Consider the following 20,721-nt stretch of genomic DNA (forward strand, 5'->3'; position numbering starts at 1 on the left):
CAGAGGTGCTGTGAGGAGCGGAGGCAGCATCAGCGGCAGCAGCAGCAGCATCTCTAACGCAGTTAAGGATGCAGGACAAGTGCAGCGCTTCCAGTTCTCCTCTGAGCTCTGACTGTGGAATAAGTCATCTCTGCTGAGCCAAATGACAGGAGCTTATGTTCTGTCGCACCCTTGCTCTTCGTCCTCCCTCTCCCTGTGCCAGGAAGGTAGTGTCATTAAGAATGTGACACTGTGATCTTCTCTACTTCTGCTGATGTGACCTGCTGCATTTTTTTAATCTGTGCTCCTCTCTTCCGCTCTGAGCTGCTGTTTGGCCACAAGATGTTAGCTCTTAGCGTCAGCTGTCAGCCACCGACACTCTAAAACCTTTCTAAGAAGGAGTCGTTTAAGGGTGACCTTGTCCTCTACCCTCTTCTCTGGGTCCATCACCTCCCCCCTGCAGACTGAGATGGACAGCGGGCTGGGGGAGTTTGCCAGGGGTGTGAGGTTTAGCAACAGGGTTTGTGATGCCAGAGAGTAAACGAAGAGGACAGGAAGTAGGAGGAGGTGCAGGCGGCTGCTCACAGGACAAGTGGAAGTTAAAGAAAGGAGGCAGCCGCTCAGCCATCCCGGCACTCTTCACCATCACTGAGGAAGATGAGGGGCGGAAGCGGAAAAATGCTTCCAGAAAGAAGAAAAGAGGTATGAAAGGAAAACTGAAGAAGAAACACACTCATGTGTGTGTTTGTGTCAAGGAGTGATGTCATTGGCTGGGCCTCATAGGAATAAACCATTTCTGGTTGTTGATATTAATGCTTGCTGTGTACGGTGGTAAGGCGTCCCAACCCATAATGCTCAGCAGTCCAGGGTCTGACAGGTCTGATGGAAAATCACAGCTTGTGTGTGTGTGTGTGTGTGTGTGTGTGTTGGTTTCTTTGTTTGTGTGTATAAATCAGCTGACTAAGCAAATGAGCTCAACACCCGCGTGAACGAAAGGTGCAGTTTCACACTTCACAGGTGGATGTGGATTTAATGCATCAGTAAGCAGATCAGTTGTCCACTGCACAGTGACAGTCCTGTCCAGTATTAGTACTAACATATATCATACCAAAATACTTCAATAAAGACCTATGGTTTTATTTACGTTTTTTCAGAATCCTTCCTCTTATTTGCTTTTATTTTACTGGGAAGGGGAGAAACTAGAGTGGGGAAAGCTATGGACAAAATGAAAGTGTAGTATTACTACTAACTTTGAAAGTGTTTTGTCAAACATGGTTCCAGTGATGCAAACAATGAGGCTGAAATTTCAGGACTGAATGGGACACCTCTGCACAGCTGAAAACTGGAAACCTGCTTCAGGTCAGAGACAGTGATCTTAGTCATTTATGCTTCGAGGGGTGGACAGTAGCCTGCTTTTTCCTTTTGCATACATTAGTCTCCTCTGCCCCCTGTAGGGTGTGCTGTGACTGCAGTTGAAATAACTTGGTAAATGCATATAGAAAATCATTCAAAATTGAAAAACTAAATGTAGGATCTTCACATATATATATATATACATTTGTTTTTCTGGGTTGTAACAGGAAGCAGCACTGTTTCCAATCTGTGATGTTTTGTGTCCTATTCTTATGCAACTTTTGTTTTCCTACTATCTCTTCATCTTTGAAGTGCAGTGTTCTGTGCAGCCTTATCTATGATTCCCAGACAACCTTTTCGCTCTTGTACATTGTTGTCTACTGTATGTCTGAAAGACCTGTGCTGGATGAAGCTTAGCATCTAGCTTAGCATTAGCAGTAGCTAATCCTCTCAGGCTGCACGGAGGCAGCGGACACACTTTTTTTGCCCACTGGCCTGGACGGCAGTATTAATCGCTAACACTGACTGTATAATCTGGCTGCTGTTGAATGTAGACAAATTGTGAGGTGGGGGGTGAGAAGGGGCAGTTGCTGCCACATACACACAGTAGTATGCAGTGGGAGAGGAAGGGCCAGATTAAATGGTCAAACTATCCCTCTTTATCACACACACACACACACATGCTGTGTACACGGTCACAGAGCGCTGCGGGTTGGAGACGGGCAACAATCTGGTTCTCACTCATTCATCTCTCAGATGATGGACGGGGACTGACCTCTGTCCTTCTCACCCTTCCTGCATTTGCTTTTACTTTGGAAATTGTTGGATTTTTTTTTTCTTTTTTATGGTGGTCCTCTTTTGGCCCATTTGGAATTTTCAGTGTTGTTTTTTTTTCCCTTCACCACCCACTCATTACTGTGTTGGACTTTGGATTTTTAGCTTATCTTGCACTGTCCAGGATGTGTGAAGGAAGTGGAAATATTGACCGTGGCCCACTGATTGGACACTTTGGAGTGGGATACTAGCCAAGATTTCATGGGTTTGTCTCTCTTGAAATCATGAACCCAATTCTAGGCAATGACACACAGTGCTGTACTGTAGTACTGTTGTTTTTTATTTCTCTTTTTTGCGTTGGTTGAATAACAAACATTCTAAGCACAGATATAGATAGACTAGACATTACTGTAACCCGCCCCAGCAGAACCTTTCCTGTTACAATAGCTTGTATGAAACCAGTTTCAAAGCTGTCGCACCTGAGGCAGGGAGGGCTTGTTAACACTTGATTACACTTCTCTGTGGCTGCATGTCTCACAAACCATGATATGCAATACCTGTGCAGCAATGACCTGACACCTTTGTCCAGCAAGGCCTCTGAAAGTCTTGTGTTAGCGTTAGGGTGGAGCCATTGGCGCCGTGCCAATGGTTTGGACCACTGCCATGATACTACAAATAAAACCTCAAAACATGAACAATATTTAAAAAAAAACAGTAACTTCATGGTAAACATCGCTATTCTCTTCCAAGTTGCAGTTGCTTCAAGGTTTCCTACAGCGTTAGGTAACGATTCCAGCCGATCCTTCAAATCTTGTTTTTGAAATGTGATTTGTTTTTGTCTCTAAATCTCGGTCTGTTCCACCAGATTGACATCTGGAGATGTTTAAGATCTTTGACACAATTGTTAACTTTTTAAAATCACAAATCAGTACTTAAATAATTCCTGACTCATTATATTTTTTCTATGGAGATGCACTAAATGACCTAATTCAACCCATAATTGGTTTCTGGTCCCTATTTTTATGATTCTTTTCCTGACGTTCACCATGTGCTGTGTGATCATACCTTTTCAAAATGCAACTCCTGTAATAAGATGAGCCCAGGTCTTTCCTTTAAGCCCTTCTACCATTTTCATCAAAGCTGCAGCCCCAAAGATGATAGTCTGAAGTCTGTACTTCACTGGGGCAAGGAGATAAAGACGCCCTGTAGAAAAAAAAAAGAGAGGTAGAGAGAGACAGATGTAGAATAGGCCGCCTGCCTCGGGCTATTTCAGGTACAGTCAATCTGTCTTAGTTTGTCGGTATAGTCTAGGTCAGAAGGACTGATTTAATTTGGTCTTTCTGGGACAGATTGGTCTCTGTAGAGTCTTTAGCTCACAGCTACAGCTAAAGTAACTATGTTGTGTAAAAGGGTTATTTAACACTGCTCGGTATAACCCGGCTGTTGCCCTTTGTGTGCTTTATTAAATGCTGTCGCTTTTGTATTACAGTTCATGTTTTAAAATGTAGGAACGCCACTGACACCATCTGATCAGTGAAGTGGAAGTGGAGGATGTTTTTTTCCCAGCTGAAACTAAAAAAACAAACACAGTGGTGCTTTATTGTTCTCTCATTTTCAGCTTCTTTCTACTATAAATCAGAGGACGGCAGGTTGTCAACGGCCACTCACCTGAGCTCCTCCAGCTCTGGACGCACCTACACTCCCAGTCCCACTCCAAACTCCGGCCAGACAATACTCTACGACAGCCCCACCAACAATGCCTCCACTAAAACAGGTCACTGACTCCAAAACTACGTTTCGTTCACGTTTACCCATTTCACTGTGTGCTACTATTGTTCACTGTGGAACTGTTTTTTGTGCTGCAGACTCGTTACTCTTTAACAAGATTGATGAGAGACAGAGGTTGGCCCGTGAACGCCGGGAGGAGCGTGAGAAACAGAATGGTGAGTGTTTTATTTTGAAACTGTGCATGTGTTTGTAATAACTGTTGTTGTCTGTAGGGGGTGTTTACTTTTCCTCTTTGACTAATAGTTGTTTTTTTTTGCCACATGTACCAAAGTGATGAATTTACTTGGTGACTGTGGTGAAGTGATTCTCTGACATTTGGGCCACAGTCTGGGCCAAAGCCCCAGTCACTGACGTAACCATAGTATCCAAGTTGCATAATAGTCACAGTTTAGCGAGGGCTGGTGTTTTGTATGAGACCTGAGTGATGTAATGCAGGTGAGCCTCAAAGAGCCGTGAGCCTTTGTTGCGTTGGTATGTTTTCTGTGTGTCTGGAGGCTGTGCAGTGGTCAAAGCTGTGGCTCCAGCTGAGAGGTGGAGGAATTTGCTTTGTGTTCAGAGCTAAAGCCCGGTCACATGACCTGCAGCTGAGCCATCACTGTTGTTATAAGCTTGTTCAGGGTCATACTCGCATGTTCAGACGGAGGCATGTACATCAAACCATTACAAACTGCATGTGTTTGTGTGTGTGTGCCCATCACGCCACAGCTATCAAGGAGGCCCAGTGGCAGGCACGTGAGGAGCGAGCCAGGCAGCACTACGAGAAGCTCCTGGAGGAGAGGAAGAGGAAGCTGGAGGAGCAGAGGATTAAGGAGGAGAAGAGGAGGGCCGCTGTGGAGGAGAAAAGGCGGCAGAAACAGGAAGATGACAGGGTACAGAGACGTCGTCAACACACCAAAAATGTGAAGCCAGTTCCATTTACGCCTCGTGTGAACACACAGGAACTCTCAGGCTTTAATTCCACACAAACTAAAAAAGCATAGCTTTATACCGCAAGTGAGCATCACCTGTCAAAATTAAATTGGTCAGACGCATCATAAAGAACAAAATATTGTTCTACAACAAAATTAAACATCTAGAAGGAACTGTAAAAATACAAAAACAACAACTTATACCCAGAAGTTAAAGGTTCATTAGTCCAGATTAAATTAAAAAAATGCTGGAGAGAACATTCTGATAAAACAGAGCAGGTGTATAAGACTGACATGGATTTTATCATCTGTGTTTGGTCCAAGGTGTAGTCTCCCATGATACAGCCATGCAAAATTAATGCAAACAACATTGCGTTTCCTCGGACATTTATCATGCAAAGTGTAATATGCACAAAAGCAGTGCAGCGAAGAGCCGTATTGTTATAAAACAAATGGTATTGTTTATTCTGTTTCTAATTGCTTTTATACAACGCAGGGATCCAAACTTATCTGTACAACAGAGCTTTATTTTGAAACTGCAGTATTTTACTTTGTAAACAAACGAGATGAACATGTTTGGATCCTTTAAGAAAATAATTATTTATTGGATTGCAGCACTTTCTGTAATAGTTTTGTTGTGAAAATGAAAAGCTAAATGTTACTTCCATGTTTAAACACAAAGGAACATATTTCTGACTTGGTCCAGGCCTGAAAACCACTGGATGGAAATGTCAATGACAAATGGTTTATCAGTTTATCTCACGAGACTCACCTAAAACCTGCTGATAATTTGTGACCCCGTAATAAAGGAGTTTGTGAAGAAATCTTGGTTTCTTTACAATAAATTATAATGATCACAGTCAGGCAGGCACATTTCTAACCGTTTCAAATTGACAACTAGTTTTGTTTTGAATATTAATATTGGCCAAAAATGTTCATCCTCAAAGCAAGGAAGGATCAATGGACTAAAAGATTAAAGTCTTGTTTTGATCAACGTTAACTGCTGACAGGGTTAATGGCTGGTTGTTTTTGCAGCAGCCTTTGTCTCACTCAGTTTCCTCCTCAGAACTGAGTCTGCTTTATTTTCAGTGTTGTCATTGGTCAGTTTGGTGAACATTTCAACTGCAGTGCAGGTGATGTTGATTCAAAATGTCCACATAGACTGTCAACATCTGCAGCGTGGTCGGTTGTGTTCTGTTGGACACCTTTCCTTGCTCTGTCAGTGTCACACTAACATTCCTGTTTTTCACGCCGCAGATCCGCCATGAGGCAGTGATACGCAGAACATTGGAGCGCAGTCAGAGAAGCAGACAGAAACCCAACCGGTGGTCGTGGGGAGGAACGCTGCAGCCAAACACTACCATCACACCAGCCGGTACTTAAACACATGACTGACCTTAAACACACCACCACTGTGTGGAACACAGGTGGTCTCTCTCACCAGGGCTTTTCACAGCACTATGATGTTGTACCTTCCTATTTTGTCAATGCAGTATGTCCGCCTGCCTCTGCACGGCACTTTTGTTCTGCCACGTTTTTGTATGTTCTGTCTGACTCACACCCTGCTCTGCCTCTCCCTCCCCCGTCTCACCCTCTCTGTCTGTCCCCCCGCCCCTGTGTTGTTTCGGTTCTCCTGTCTTCTCTGATCTCTGTTTCTCTACCACTGTCCTTCCACCTTCCTGGTCCAGGTTTTGTTGAGTCCGCTTTCCTCTCTCCACTTGACCTTGCTGGTCTGGAGCACATGCAGAGTGCTTTCAGTCTCTACCGCAGATACGGAATGACCTCCCACTGTGAATATTCTAGCAGTCTGCCAGTTAGCTGCTGGCTAGTGTTTCGGCTCATACTCTAGCTAATATTGTAACCACGCAGCGCCTTTTGTAGAGTTCAGCTTTAGTTTTACTGTAGGCCATCATGTGTGGCGTGACTAGTATGTCTGTTGTCGTACCCGCACGTAGAAATGTACCTGAAGCTACTACTATGTTGGAAATAATTGTCAATAGAATTTAGCAGTATTTGGATTGGAGTATCTGTAATAATATATATTTTAGTGGTACATTTGTAGTACCTATTATTTGTTCGTACTTTCCCACTACCTTACCAGTAGACTAGACTAACCTCTGTGTTCTGCCGTGCCTTCAGCGACTCTCCTGTTGATCTCTCTTCATTCTGCTGCTCCCCTGTTAGATGGCGACAGACGCTCGGTGTCCACAATGAATCTATCCAAACATGCAGACCCTGTCATTACTAAGCGCCTCTCCTCCTCCTCTGCTACACTCCTGCACTCACCAGACAGAGGTAATGAAACAGTCATATGATCCACAAACACCAACATTATTCATAACAGCGTAATTTTCCCTTTCTAATAACCTGACCATTCATTTTTATTCTGTTAAATTCTGTTTTTACCTTTGTGTATTAATGCTTCAAACCTTTGGGTTTGTTAATGACACTATAATTTGAATGTTATCTCTGTTTTACATAGATAGCAGCAGGCATTGTTAGACATACAGTAAATGTTACCAGTGTTTGGCAATTTGTTTTTTATTAGGTAGCTAATTTGCAAAGAAAAAATGCTATTTTCAAATGTGATATTATTGTGTCGCTCCACTTCAAATGTGATACATTTTCTATCATCCATCTTTCTGCTCCTACAGAAGAATTTAATAAGGATTTTTAATGTAGCAGCTGCAACAAAATTTAACATAACAAACAATTTCTTCACGTTATTTTCTTACAGAATGGTTATTAATACAGTGTAGCCTGATGTCTCCAATCAGCTGTAGAGTAATGGCCATGTGACCGAATTAGCTGCTAATGTTTTTTGGATTTTGTTTAATGAAACGGACTTAAACTATCGACCACGTCATCTGTTAATGAAATTAAAGTAGAAGTCATTAACCACTCTGAGACTAATCCTTCAAGTCAATATTTGAATCAAGCAGTTGGTCATGGATTCTGTGCTGTTCACGTGTTGCCGACAGGCCTACAGATGAGAACAGCCTCCACCCCTGTCATTAACAAAGCTCAGTCCAAACCTCGCCTGCACCCAGGAAAGACCACCCCACGCAGAGACTCAGGTGTTTTCTGGGAAAGATTTGTCAATTGGTCATTTAATTACACACTGGCTAAAGAGCAAAGATATCATGGGCTGGAGTCACTGTTGGTTTAGAGCAGTGATTATCAACTGGCGGCCTGTGGGCCGAATTTGGCCCACGACTTGATTCCACAATAAACGTCAAATATTAATGTTGGACAAAATTGCCCTGTAATTGTCCTGATGACCTAGTATTATGGAATAATATCCACACTCAGTAAAGTGCATTAGATATTGTACTGCATGTGTTTTTCCACCAGCACCACCCTGTCTCCCCCCACCACCCCAGAACCTGACCCCTTTCTCTAATCCCTAGGAGGATAATCTTTTTGTTTTTGTGGAGAACAATTTCTATCCCTGCACCAGCACCAACAGTGGGATGGAAGTGTTTTAACAAAAAAAAAAGTGCAGAGTTGCACTCCCAAGAGTCACCATGTGGCTGAAACACTGTTGTATCTTGGAGATTTAAAGGTTTTCAACACTTTCCAGCCCAAATGTATCTTTGCTCCTTGCTTCTTGATTTGCAGCATCAGCAGAGCTTTATTTATGTCCACCTTGGCATTTAAGGGTTGACAACTCTGGGCAATATTTTTTGCATGATTCCAGAACCAACAGACTCTGCATGGATAGACATTTAAGATGCTTGCTTGAGACATTTATTTATTTAATTTTATTGGTTTCAAATGTGCCGTGCTATTGTCCTCCAGTTGTTCTTTGCTTCGCGCTGGAACGATGAACACTGTGGTGCATGCAGGTGACGGTGTAACAACAGCCGGTGCATGTTGATAACTTGACTTAAGCATTTTGCCAAAAGAGCGAAGCGGCGACAGCTACAGTAATTACACTGTATCTGCTTTAATCTGCTCTCAGATGATTTCTCAGTGTAATCAGTGGGAGGTTTATTGTTTTCCAATCCCTAAATGTCTCACGGCTGTGTTCAGGCCTGCGCCGTCTTCCACTGACGCCGTGGGAAAGCAATGTCGTGAATCGCCTGCAGCAGCCGACACACTCCTACCTGGCCCGCAGTCGCAGCGCAATGAGTCTGTCTGGAGAGCAAGCAGGTAACGCCTCTCTTCTTGGACCTATTCAGGTTCGTTACATGGTGCACAACACGTCTACATGTCCAAAAGCAAGCAGTAAATCATCTCTCACAAATATCTTGTCATTTGGTGAGAATAAAAGGGCCTCAAGTCAGTGTCTAACAAACGCACACACAAATATATACGTTTGTGTGTGTTTTGGTGTTTCATTTTGAATAAGCCTTTCACTTTGCCTCGGTGATGGCTGCGTTCTGCTAACTGTCATTAACACTAATGGCGGCTTTGTCTTCTTCTACTTCCTTAAACGTCATTCCTTCCCTGTGTTTCCCAAACCTGCTGGCTTCCTTTTTGATTCCTTCACTTCCATCTCATCCTTCCTCACCTCACGCTCCCATTTTTCAAAACTGTACCAATGTTTACAAAAAAAATCCTCACACCGTTCCAAACCACTACTGTCCAAAATCCGAAACCCCATCTCATTCATCACCATAGCCATTCCTGTGTGTCCCCGCTCAGTGTCTTGCCATCCCATGGGCTCCATGTCCTTCAAGGCCCTGCAGGCTCAGCCGCTGCCTCACTGCCGCAGCCAGGACAGGAGCCTGAGCAGGGAGACGGCCTCGTCGTCCAACACCACACCACGCAGGAGGACAACTGGAACTGTGCAGGTGGGATGTCTTTGAATTGCACGTGTGTTGACAGTTAAAGTTTGAACATTGTCAGTTTCCTCCTGTGTGTGTGTGTGCGTGTGCGTGTGTGTGCGCTTCTGTGTGTGTGTATGTGTGTGTGAGGCTGAGCTGATTGGAGATAATACATGGTCAAAGCAAGGTCGTCTAATCTGGTCCAATCCTTTTGCTAATCATCTGCTGCTGTTGTCACTGGAGTCTGGACAGATACTGCACCACCTGATTACCTTGGGTGTGCGTGCGTCTGTGTGTGTGTCTTTTCTTAGTGACATTAAGCCAATTACTCTCCTGGCCTATTATATATTATTCTTGTTTTTATAGCCACAGAAAAAGGACAATGTCCGAAAGTCTTGGAGCAACTTGTCCCTCCCATTGACCCCTATCATGGTTGTTCCGCCCACTAAACGCTCTTCTTCTCCAGTCAAAAAGAAAGTTACAGCTCCCTCTCCTGGCAGGTAGGAGAACTTGACTTTAGTTTTTCAAAATTAAGGTACATAATTTAAAGATAGTTACATCGAGGGCAACTAGACAAAGTAGGAAACAAATGAATAAACCAGCTTTTATTATAGATGTATTTATTTTTTCTCTTTATCTTCCTGGACTCAGGCCTCCACAGAGGACACCAGTGCGTCCTCCCACCCCCAAACTTCTCAAATCCCCAGGAGGGGACGACTCCGGGACCCTCCATCCTGTCACATTCACAGTGGGCAAACCCTGTTCTCCCTCACCCACTAGAGACCAGGAGGAGACTGAGGAGCAGGACGAGGTCCTCTGTCCTTCTCAGCCACGACCTCAACCGTTGGGTCAAAACAGGGCTTCGAATGAGCAAAAAACCCCATCCTCAACAGTGTCCAATGGTTGGTTGTCTAGAACTTATTTTAGAACTTTTGTTTATTGTTGTTTTCTCACTCCGTTTTACCTTGTCCCTCCAGAGAGCTTTAGCAGTCCTCCTGCCCACAGGCCCTCAGCAGGTACCACAGACCCGGAGGAGGCGAGTCGTATTCTCTCTGAGAACCGAAGACTGGCCCGCGAGCAGAGGGGAAGAGAGGAGAAAGAGCGCCAACTGCTGGAAGAGCAGCAGAGGTGACGACTGAACATGATGCATGAGGCGGAGCTGGTCAGTGAAGAGAGTGCTTATGCTCATCTGTTGCTTTGAATCGTGTGTGTGTGTGTGTGTTTGCACAGGTAGGCCAAAGAGGAGATGGCTCGACGAAAGGCTGAGGAGCGAGCAAAGAGAGAGGAGGCGGCTCAGCGACTGGCTGAGGAGAGGAGACAGAGAGAGGAGGAGGAGAGGAAGGTGGAGGAAGAGAGACTTCAGAGGGATAGAGAGGAGGCAGAGAAGCTGCAGAAAGAGGTCGGAATAAGATATATACTTTATTGTAGTAATTAACCAAACTATTCCATCAAACCCACAGTCTTTGTGTGTGTTGATAGAAAGAGGAAGAAAAGTCACGACAGAGGGAGGAGGCAGAGCGACTGCGACAGGAGAGAGAGAAAATCCTCCAGCAGGATGAGGCTGAGCGACTGGCACGGAAGAAGGTGATGTTGTGTTCACACTGAAGTCATTCACATAAAATTCCAGTGCCTGTAAATGTGTTCTTGAATCCACCAGCTTGTGGAGGACATCATGAAGAGAACAAGACGTTCAAACACAGCAGAGAAGGTAAAAGAGGAGGAGTGTTGTCAACTTTTGGCGACTCTTATTTGTTTTTAAGTTTACAGTTTATTGTTTTTTCTGTCTTTAGAAAGACAGTCCCAGCAGCAATGGAGACAGTTCAGGTAGTGAGAGTGTGTTCAGAAGTTTGGTTCCTGTTGTTGCTGCTCTGTCTGACCACCCTGTCCATTCTCTGTCATCAGCGTCGCCTGCTCCATCTGCAGTGACGGTGTCGTCCACTCACAGCAGCAACGGCAACATTCAGCAGCCTGAGTCCAGCCCCGCAGTGCTGGTCCACCCTGAGCAGACGTACGGGTGCGGGCCTGCAGCAGCACTGACGACACCACAGACACAGACACCAGGAGGCACTCGTGCACCTGTCTCATTGAGTTTTTCTTTTTGTTTGTTTTTTTTTTTTTTACAGGGAGAATGGAGAGTTTGAGGAGGTGATTGTTCTGCCTTCACATTCCAGGTTGTCTCCCCCTGAAGGAGAGGAGGAGCAGCACAGGCAGCAAGAGAATGAGGAGAGAGCTCCTGTCATAGCCTTTAAAGAGAATGGTCTCCTAAAGCCACTGAGTGGATTAGAGGACATCTCAGCTCTGCAAGGTCCAGGTTAACGAGAACCTCTCTCTGCTCCTGCACTGATTTTAATTCTCTTTCCTATATTTTGATGGCTCTGTGGAGTAAATATCATTATTAAATGATATTTAATTTGAAGTTTAGGTTTCCACTGTCCCTAACTTTCACAGTGACTAATTGTCCTTTTGTTTTTGCTGCCGTCTTCAGATGTTGCATGATTTTTTGACTAGACCCCGATGATTCCACAACCTGAGAAACAAGACGAGGAGAAACACAGAGCTGTTGGACTGATACAGAGGAAGAACCTGCAGCACCAGAGGTTGACTTTCTCTCCTCACCTTCAGCAGTAAACACCACAGTCATGTCCCAATGAGGGAACCTCAGAGATGAAATCCAATATCCTCTCCGGAGAAGAAGTTACTCTCTGGAAAACTTTTTGTTTGTTTCCAGCCTCAGCTTCACCTGGTTCTGACCTGAATTTACTGAATCACTAGGTGACAAAAACAATAAATCTCTTTGCATGTGTGAATGATAGTCTAATATGAACATACGTTTAGTAAGACGGGATACTTAATTGTTGTTGGTGAAACATCACTCAAAGCTCTAAAGGTGTTACAGCATGACTACAGTCAGAGACAGTCGTGTGTCGTCAACAGTGTTGACATCAGAGGTTGAATCATTCTTTGTTCCAGTTGGCAGCGTATCATGATGATGAAAATGAAAATACTGCGTTCTCAATCAACTCAGAATCAGTGTGTGTACTACTGATTACACTGAAGTCTTAATTGCTGTAAAGATGAAAACATATTTTGTTTGTTCCTCTTTTCTTCACCGTCTATTCAGATTGAAAACTGTGTCTTTGTCTCACGTGTCTCAGCTGAGTCTCTCCATCCTTTCACTGAGCCAGTGTTGAACCTTAGTGGAGTTTAAACACCTCATGTGTTAACTTGTCCTTTTTCTCCTGGGCACAGAAATCATTGTCAATTAATTTTCTGGTGAGATTTTTTCTGACATAATCTAATCCTTTTTTGAAATGAAGAAATGCTGCTAATTCTTTTGTTCCTCTGCCTTAGCGTGTTGTGAGAAGAATGTGTCTTGTCCTGACTTGGGTGCCGCTGAACTATAAATATGCATTCCCACTGAGCTTTGATCACAACCGTCACACTGGCTTCCATTTAATTTATTCTGCAGGGTGAGAAGATCACAATAGAAGGGCCGCAGTTTCTGAAAACCCTTGTCTTTTCAGCATTAGTTTGAGTAAAACTCTGAATTTCAAAACTCTGTTGTTTCTTTTGACGTTTAGTTTTCTAACCTTTGCACTTTTTCTGATGTATAGAAATATTTTGCCAGTAGCATCGAATGGAAGGAAACTTTGTATCATTTACATTCTGGCTGTTAAATACTGGTTCATCTGCCGGTGGTTTAGCATGCCTTTTTTCAAAGACAACAACCCGACTTAGCTTGCGATGAAACAGTAGCAAAATGTCATGTTACATATAATATAGATACATGATGTATAAATGTTAATATATTTTACTCAGACTGACCTCAAGGATTTAAAAAGTAAATTAAAAAAAAGCCTCAGATTTAGAGGTAAAAACAGCTGTAGGTCTTTGACTGCAGCTGCAGACTTCATATGACAATTGAACTGTACTGAGAAGAAATTAAAATTTTTGAATTGAATTCCTTTGCATTGTTGTATCTGTTTTTTGTTTTTTTTTAAGAAGTGATGAAGACAAAGACAAACGACTCAGTTCATACAAATAGAATTTCATTTGTATTCTATAGTAGTAGAATAGTTAGTAAAGACTTGGAGGTGTTTTTACACATAGTTAGAAGGGACAGTTAAAACGTAAAAGAAAAAATATGTACATTTCTTTAAAAATGGAAAGTGGAAAGAAAAGTGGAAGAAACCTGTTACATTATTTCAAGTTTGTTGGTCTTGTTATATCCAGTCCAGACCAGAATACACCAACACACTGACATGTTAAGTGCTTCTGAGCATGTTGATATTTGAACTGATCGCCAGGAACACATGACCAAGCTTTGCTTTTGACCTTTGACATGTCACCAGTGATGTCCCTTCTGAAAACTCAGCAGCAGGGAGTCGTCTTTTTTTTATATAAGTCTCTCAGTTTTAGTGATTGCCAGTTCTTCTCTTTCACCAGTAGAAGGTTTTAGTGAGGAAACTGGCAGCAGTGTTCAGCCAGCTACCACTGGAGTCGCCTTTGGTCGTGGTGCGTGAGATGGCTCGGTCGACCTCCTTCTCTGGACTCTCTTCTTCCTCAGGGAGGTAGGCAGGCAGCGCTGTGTTCTGCTGGACTTGGACTCCCGATGTGTTCAGAGGGATCAGAACCTGGATCAAACTTCAATAATTAGAATTTTTCTAAGTGCATCTGTAGTGGATGTGTGTGATGAGTGTTGCATACCTCTTCTCCTTCTTCATTTTTTACAACCTGCTGGGCTGACAGCACCTGAGTGGCAGCGATGGCCGAAGCCAGACTCTGCAAATATAGAACAATTTAAAAGGAGATGTGATTATGGACACCAATTAAAAAAGCAGGTGTTTTCTAAGCTAAATGAAAGGATCCTGTGTGTGTTACCTCAGTGGGCAGATCCGAGCGAATACGGACAGTGCATCTCTTGGAAGCCATCTGAAATGTGAAGCTAATCACTCCTTTAACTTTAAGTAGAGCCTCTTCACATAAGCCTCTCTGATCCTGAAAATAGAGGATTCGGTCATGGTTTAACAGGAAACAGGAGAAATTATTTCTGAAATGATTTGGACATGAAGTCCACTCACTGTAGTGTCCAGTCCTTGAATGTGCAGAGTGACAGACTTGGCCTTCTTGTTGGTAGAATTGAGAAAAAACTGTGCTTTCTTTTTCCTTTCCTGCACAGGTGTGCGGAATACCGGTTTACACAGAATGTTGTAGACCTCCTGAGCCAGAGATGTAATGTCATCAGACAGACTGTTCCTGCATGGAAGAACATAATCCTGTTAACTCTGAAGTTAAAGAAATTCTTTCTGATCTACAGAGCTCTGCTCTGCATAATGTCAATGGATAAAAAAATAAAAATAAATATACCTTTCCATTAGGTTCTCCAGGCTCACCATCATTCCCAGTTCATTCTTCATTATAGGAATGTTAGGAGGCATCTCAGCCAGGTAGCGTAGGGTCTGGGGAGTGTATATTTTAAAGTACTCAATCAAAAGGTGTATTTGTTTTTCATCACACAAAATAAATGCATTGCCAAAAAAGCCCAAGGCGTTAAATGTATATTAGTTCACGATGTTGTAAACATTAAACACTGAAGGGGATTAAAAATTGTTAACAGAGCACCCTCTACAGGGGACAGAGTTAAAGCTGCTTGTTCTCTAATTGTACTTCACGAGATATACCTCATGGTCCAAACTCAAGTTTGGATTAAGACTACTTAGAAAGTATCAGGGAAACACGTGGTGGACTGCTAAAACGTATCTTGCACTTACCTGAAGAGTTGCGAAGAGAACATCTGGGTTCTGGTGATCCAGAAACAGAACCAGACCAGGTAGACAGCCTTGATCTCGGACGATCACCTCCCGGTTCTGTGGTTCTGAAGCTAGATCCCGCAACTGACTCACTACAGACAGTGCGTCCATCATCCCTGCAAACTGTAACCCTGAAAATAGATTTGAATGTGAAACTTTAAATATCCTACATGTTTGTCGCCATCAGCCGCTGACAGTAGTAATTTTGCACAGAATGTAGCCGTTTGTTTATTAGCATATGTGCTAATGCTAACATCTCTATTACATTTACCAAAAGTGCACATATTTATGTTTTTTTATTGCAAGCGCTTCTAACTAGGGTAGCAATGCATAATGACGAAAGAACAGGCACAATACAATGTAAATAACTCAAAACGTTGACAAAAATAGAGATTACTTACGCAAGAGAAAAGTCAGCTCGTGGACAAAAATACGAATTCAGTTAAGTTTTTTCGATGCCGTCTGATTGGTCAATGATTTTTGACTGCATAGATACATTGCCTTTGCTTATTGGCTGCTGAAATTCACTGTGTGTGAGCAGCCAACCAAAAAACCCCTTACTGCTCCGGCTTTATTTGACTTCGGACTGAGCGCGTGAGCAAAGAGAGGAAGTCAGTGTTTCATCTCCAGCATTTATCTCCATTTACACTTTGTGTTGTTGTTTGTCGTGAGCGCATTTTGTTGCAAGTACAGCACTTCAAGTTCAGCGTCAGATGCACGTTTCGAGAAGAACCTTAAATCATAGTAAGTACGTGAAAATATTTTTTGCGCCTATGCCGCATGTTTTGCAGCTCCAGTGTGCTGCGGTGCCCTTGTGGCACCACGTCACCTGTACTGTCCAGGACACAAGGTTGTTGCTTAAAATTAATTGATTTCCCATTAACTCGTTTTTGCGTAACGCGTTTATGCAGCAGCCAGTTCCACATCTGCTGATACAGATATAAAAATGCTTTAGGATAGTACTTTGAACGTAGCACTGACGTTGGTGATGATGATGACATCTGCCACTTGTAATAACGCCAGGATTTGTGATGGATAAAAGTAACTTTTTGAATAAAGCAGCCACGTCTACATTATAATTCTTTCGTTTTCTGTGCTTACATAATCATGCGTGTAAGCAACACAAAATGTATTATATATAACAATAATGCACAATAAACTAATCATGTGGCATATCTCATCTTTTAAAACGATCCAGAATAATCTCTGTCTTTTCCAGGTGCCCGTTATGTGACCAAGTGTCTTCTTTTCTGTGTGGACCTCCATCGTCAGTAATAGGAGCTTTGCAGCCTGTCAGCTGTTTCAGGGAAAAGTCATTCCAATGTCTTTGGTGGATGATATTCTGAATGTCCTGCACATGGTGCTGGAGTACTTTGGAGTGTCTCCAGAAATGGTGAGACAAGCATTTGTTTTTAATGTTTAATTGATTACTCATCTGATATCTAAGAAATATAGTTAAATTAAAAGGTGAAAAAGAAAAGCTTTTTAATTTTAAATCCCTAGATCAGGGGTCTCCAACTTGTCACTTGCGAGCTACCAGTAGCTCGTTTGTTTGTTTATTTGCCATTTAGCTATCAATCAAAACGTGCTGTCAACCACGGAACAGTCATTTCTGGAACAATGTTGTCAATAACACAAAAAATAATTAGACAATATGATTTATACTTTTATGTACAATAAAGTTTAATAGCAGAATAGTAAATTCCCAAACCAGTCAATAATTGTTTTGAATTAAAATAATTGTGATTACGATTATTGCCACAAAACTCTCCAAGACTTTGCTCTGTTTCTTAAAAGAGTTTATATTTTTTTCACAACAGGGTTTTTTAGTAATTTTTAACTAAACTAAACTTGAGTGAAACGCTGTGTGGTAGCGAACTTAGCTTTAGCTACACGAATATTAAATATTAAACAAAGCGAAATATACAGTAACGAAAGATATCTATTTTATTCATGTTATACAAGGGTAGGGTAGCAGAGCAACACATTTTATGATAAGATTTTATCAAGAAATGCGGCCGGTTGTTCGGTTTTAGCTCAGTCAACAACAAGTTCCGGCCAAAAGTTTGTCTGCACAGCAGGCTCTCTCCACTGACGAAAAGCAGGAATTTCAATTGATGTGCCATTGCACATCAGTGATTGGTTGTTTATGAATTCAAATACACATCAACGATTGGTTGCTGACAAATATGAAATGTATGTAACGGACGTCATTGAAGACCCAAATGAGGTCTTTCTATCACGTCCGCTTAGGTTTCACGTTTGTTAGCTAGTCTCGCCTTCTGCTATCTGTAAGGTGCAATTGCACTCATCAACAACCAATCGTTGTTTTGCCATTGATTTCATCAAGCACCAATCGTCGAAGTGCAATGGCACATCAATTGAAATTGCTCCCTTAAATGACCTGACGTACAGACAAACCTTGGGCGGGATTTTGTTATTGGCGGAGCTAAAACCGAACAACCGACCGCTTTTCTTGATAAAATCTGATCATAAAATGTGTAACTCCGCTACCCTACTCTGTGGAACATGAATAAAATAGATGTGTTTCGTTACTGTATATTTCGCTACTGTTTAATATCCGTGTAACTGAAGCTAAAGCTAAGTTCGCTACCACACAGCGTCAATGCTGCGTTTATACAAGTATCTGTCATGACGATTGCCAAACAATTGCAGTCGGTTTATATATGGCCAGTAGACGGCGATATTCTGCAAAAACTAAAATTAAAACAGGTTATTTGGACAAAATGGAGGAGCATTACTGGGCCAAACAACAACATTAATAATAATAATACTTTGGTGATGTTTTGAAAAAAATATGTGATATGTAAACACTGACATATTGTAAATGTTCAGGTAAAGAAAGCCTATTATGTTTGTATGTTCGAATTGAGCTATGAAACACAACATTAGTAGCTCTTAGCCATTTTTATTTTGTAAAAGTAGCTCTTGGAGAACAAAAGGTTGGAGACCCCTGCTCTAGGTCCACAGGTTTTTATTTATTGATCTGTCTATTGTCCTGCAGCTGGTGCCAGTGTGGGACAGTCAGCTGTGCGGTCAATACCGCAGCATTGTGCGGATGATCGGGACAAATCTGCCTCTGACACCAACTCCACGTGTCCACTTCCAGGTACCGATTTTCTAACATTCAGATATCACCCCAGATGGAATTCCTTACTTTATTGGAATTCGACAAACTGATATTTGGTCTCTGGCCATAGATCCCTCTGCTAAACTACAAGCCTCATGGGTCTGTTGATGTCACCGTGGACGTGCCTGCCATCCCCTCATTTGCTGATGTCCTTTGGGTGTTTAATGATGAGGGGGAAACATTTGCCAAAACCAGGTAAATGTGTTAGATTATGTATGATAAATACGCTGATCTGGCTTTAAACTGTGTCGAGGTGAGGATGTAAAGGTGTATTTGTAATCAGAAATATACTATATCATACGCAGGAACCATCTACCTCCAAAGACGCAATGTGCCATAAACCGAGATGCGGCGAAGTTCCCAGTTGCTGCTCGTACTCAAATGCAGAGAGGAGGCAGACACACGAAACAGATGACCGATCCGGCTGCCCTGAAGAAAATCACAGCCCTGGAAGACGAGCTCCAGAAACTACGAGCTCAGATAGCCATGATCGTAACTGTAGCTCCTGGGCCAAGTGCGCATTCTTTTACATTGTTCCTCAACATGTCCCATGACCTTCAAATGTTGTCAAAGTTAAAACCTAATACAGTAATGGTTTGTGTCCCACTAGGTCTGACTCAGTGTCAAAATACCCCCGGGACACCTCTGATGTCTCCCCTCACTCGCCCAGTTCTCTGCTCAACACCACGCACTGATGCAGCTCCACCACCGCCTCCACCACCACCACCACCACCGCCTCCTCCCTGCCCTCGCTCCTCCATCCTCCTCTTCCGCCTCCTCCCTGCCCCCCCCCCCCCCCCACCGCCTCCTCCCTGCCCCCCCCCCCCCCCCCCCACCGCCTCCTCCCCTCCCCCCCCCCTCCCCCACCCCCACCACCACCGCCTCCTCCCTGCCCTCGCTCCTCCACTGAGTCTTCAAGTGTATTAGAACTGATCCGCAAACGCAAGAATGTTGACAGAAACGGTGTAAAGGGTCAACTCAAAACTCAGTACCTTGAGAAGGGTTTGGAAAATAAACACATCCCATCCATGTTGGATGTTCTCAAAGACTTGACTCAAGTGAAATTGCGGTCTGTGGAGAGGTAGGCACCATATTCTTTCTCACTGCTGTCTATTGACTTTTAATTATTTCAAAGGGGACCTAGAAAATCAAGATCTGGTCTCTGTAATTTGCCTCCAGATCACCAGGGGGCACACCGGTCAGCAGGAGACACAGTAAGGGACAAGCTGCACTTTTCTGTGATCCAGCAGCTCTGATTGCAGATGCGCTGAAGAGAAAGTTCGCCCACCATCACCACAACAACTCATCGGACAAAGAGAACTCACTAGAGCTCTCGCCCTTCGGCAGCCCAGAAACACCGAAGGTACAGAATGTAAACAGATCCATAAATATGTACAGTTGAAGATTTTAGAAGAGTGAACAGTATGTCTTTTTCTCTGTTGTGATGTTTCCATGACTGTTCCAGGTTCCTCAGCTGAGCAGACGCAGTCAGGGACGTCTCCACCTGATGGCGCGTTGAAAGGAGAAGTTCCTACCGAAAGCGGTCAAGTGTTGGAGAGATTGTCGGCAAATCGTCGGCTCCCACAGAAATGCACACATAACTGCAGCTACTGATAAACTTTCCTGTTGTTTCTAATAAGTCCAGTCTTTGGCTTGTTACTGTTACGTTTTCTCTGACGCAAGTTTGCGATTTTAAAAGCCAATGCAAGGACGGTACAGAAGGGGTGTTTATGTTAAGATGAGACCAATGTTTTTATTGTTTATATGTTTAAAGCTTTTGTTTAAAGACTTGATGTTCGCTCATGCACTGTAGCTCTCAGCTACTCGTTCACTGTTTCCAGTAGCAGTTGTGGAGCACTGAATGTAGCTCGGCAAACTGAAACAAATAAACGTTTTTAATATTCACATGGTTTTTCTTCTATGCAACTGCTGGTTCAGATTCAGTGCACTGTTTTAATGTTTTATCAACACTGTTTTATTATGTTCACTGAATTTTTCTTTCCAACCCATTCAGAAGGGAGTAAATAAATAAATAATTCAAAGTTATTGCCATAAAAGGCTCAGATTACCTGGTGTCAATGCGCAATAAAGAAAAAGAAAAAAAGTTGCCTATGTTTTGTTCTCTCTTGATATACTGTACATTATGAATGTGTAAACAAAACAAAAACTGAAATTGATGGACTTGC

At 42.9% G+C, this 20,721-nt stretch overlaps 3 protein-coding genes across 4 annotated transcripts; 2 read left to right on the plus strand and 1 right to left on the minus strand.

Annotated features, from left to right (window-relative positions):
- Positions 1-51: 51 nt before the first annotated feature.
- Positions 52-13,287, plus strand: map7b (microtubule-associated protein 7b). Its single transcript, XM_017033861.2, is given in 19 exon segments — positions 52-681; positions 3,725-3,880; positions 3,972-4,049; positions 4,600-4,763; positions 6,060-6,177; positions 6,987-7,097; positions 7,784-7,879; positions 8,838-8,957; positions 9,453-9,601; positions 9,941-10,074; positions 10,226-10,476; positions 10,552-10,702; positions 10,805-10,973; positions 11,054-11,158; positions 11,232-11,282; positions 11,365-11,398; positions 11,477-11,588; positions 11,698-11,885; positions 12,060-13,287. Coding segments are annotated over 19 exon segments (2,373 nt in total). The 5' UTR covers positions 52-506; the 3' UTR covers positions 12,071-13,287.
- Positions 13,288-13,606: 319 nt separating this feature from the next.
- Positions 13,607-15,930, minus strand: armc1l (armadillo repeat containing 1, like). The gene is made up of 7 exons (XM_008313271.3): positions 15,786-15,930; positions 15,346-15,515; positions 14,942-15,033; positions 14,656-14,830; positions 14,456-14,572; positions 14,282-14,356; positions 13,607-14,208 (listed from the first exon to the last, which is right to left on the minus strand). Exons 2-7 carry the CDS (start codon positions 15,496-15,498, stop codon positions 14,014-14,016), a joined length of 807 nt encoding a protein of 268 aa, XP_008311493.1. The 5' UTR covers positions 15,499-15,515; positions 15,786-15,930; the 3' UTR covers positions 13,607-14,013.
- Positions 15,931-15,968: 38 nt separating this feature from the next.
- On the plus strand, positions 15,969-20,639 carry mtfr2 (mitochondrial fission regulator 2). Of its 2 annotated transcripts, none has more exons than XM_025056894.1 (10): positions 15,969-16,132; positions 16,604-16,777; positions 18,410-18,514; positions 18,606-18,730; positions 18,841-19,049; positions 19,146-19,260; positions 19,296-19,309; positions 19,418-19,616; positions 19,715-19,898; positions 20,001-20,639. In XM_025056894.1, the coding sequence occupies exons 2-10, from the start codon at positions 16,706-16,708 to the stop codon at positions 20,052-20,054; spliced, it is 1,077 nt and encodes a 358-aa protein (XP_024912662.1). In that variant the 5' UTR covers positions 15,969-16,132; positions 16,604-16,705; the 3' UTR covers positions 20,055-20,639. The 2 variants fall into 2 exon arrangements, with proteins under 2 accessions (XP_024912662.1, XP_024912661.1); XM_025056893.1 differs by having other exon boundaries at positions 15,969-16,128; positions 19,296-19,305; positions 19,414-19,616.
- The last annotated feature ends 82 nt before the right edge of the window (positions 20,640-20,721 follow it).

The sequence above is a fragment of the Cynoglossus semilaevis genome, chromosome 7, assembly GCF_000523025.1.
Source record: "Cynoglossus semilaevis isolate Cse_v1.0 chromosome 7, Cse_v1.0, whole genome shotgun sequence".
NCBI lineage: Eukaryota > Metazoa > Chordata > Actinopteri > Pleuronectiformes > Cynoglossidae > Cynoglossus > Cynoglossus semilaevis.

Coding starts and splice junctions, on each gene's coding strand:
- armc1l (XM_008313271.3), bottom strand. CDS start 15,498: ATGATGGACGCACTGTCTGTAGTGAGTCAGTTGCGGGATCTAGCTTCA. Junction 14,831..14,941: donor CTGGAGAACCTAATGGAAAG/GTATATTTATTT, acceptor TCTTCCATGCAG/GAACAGTCTGTCTGATGACA. Junction 14,573..14,655: donor TTCAAGGACTGGACACTACA/GTGAGTGGACTT, acceptor CTCTATTTTCAG/GATCAGAGAGGCTTATGTGA.
- mtfr2 (XM_025056894.1), top strand. CDS start 16,706: ATGTCTTTGGTGGATGATATTCTGAATGTCCTGCACATGGTGCTGGAG. Junction 18,731..18,840: donor GAAACATTTGCCAAAACCAG/GTAAATGTGTTA, acceptor TATCATACGCAG/GAACCATCTACCTCCAAAGA. Junction 19,050..19,145: donor AACTGTAGCTCCTGGGCCAA/GTGCGCATTCTT, acceptor GTGTCCCACTAG/GTCTGACTCAGTGTCAAAAT.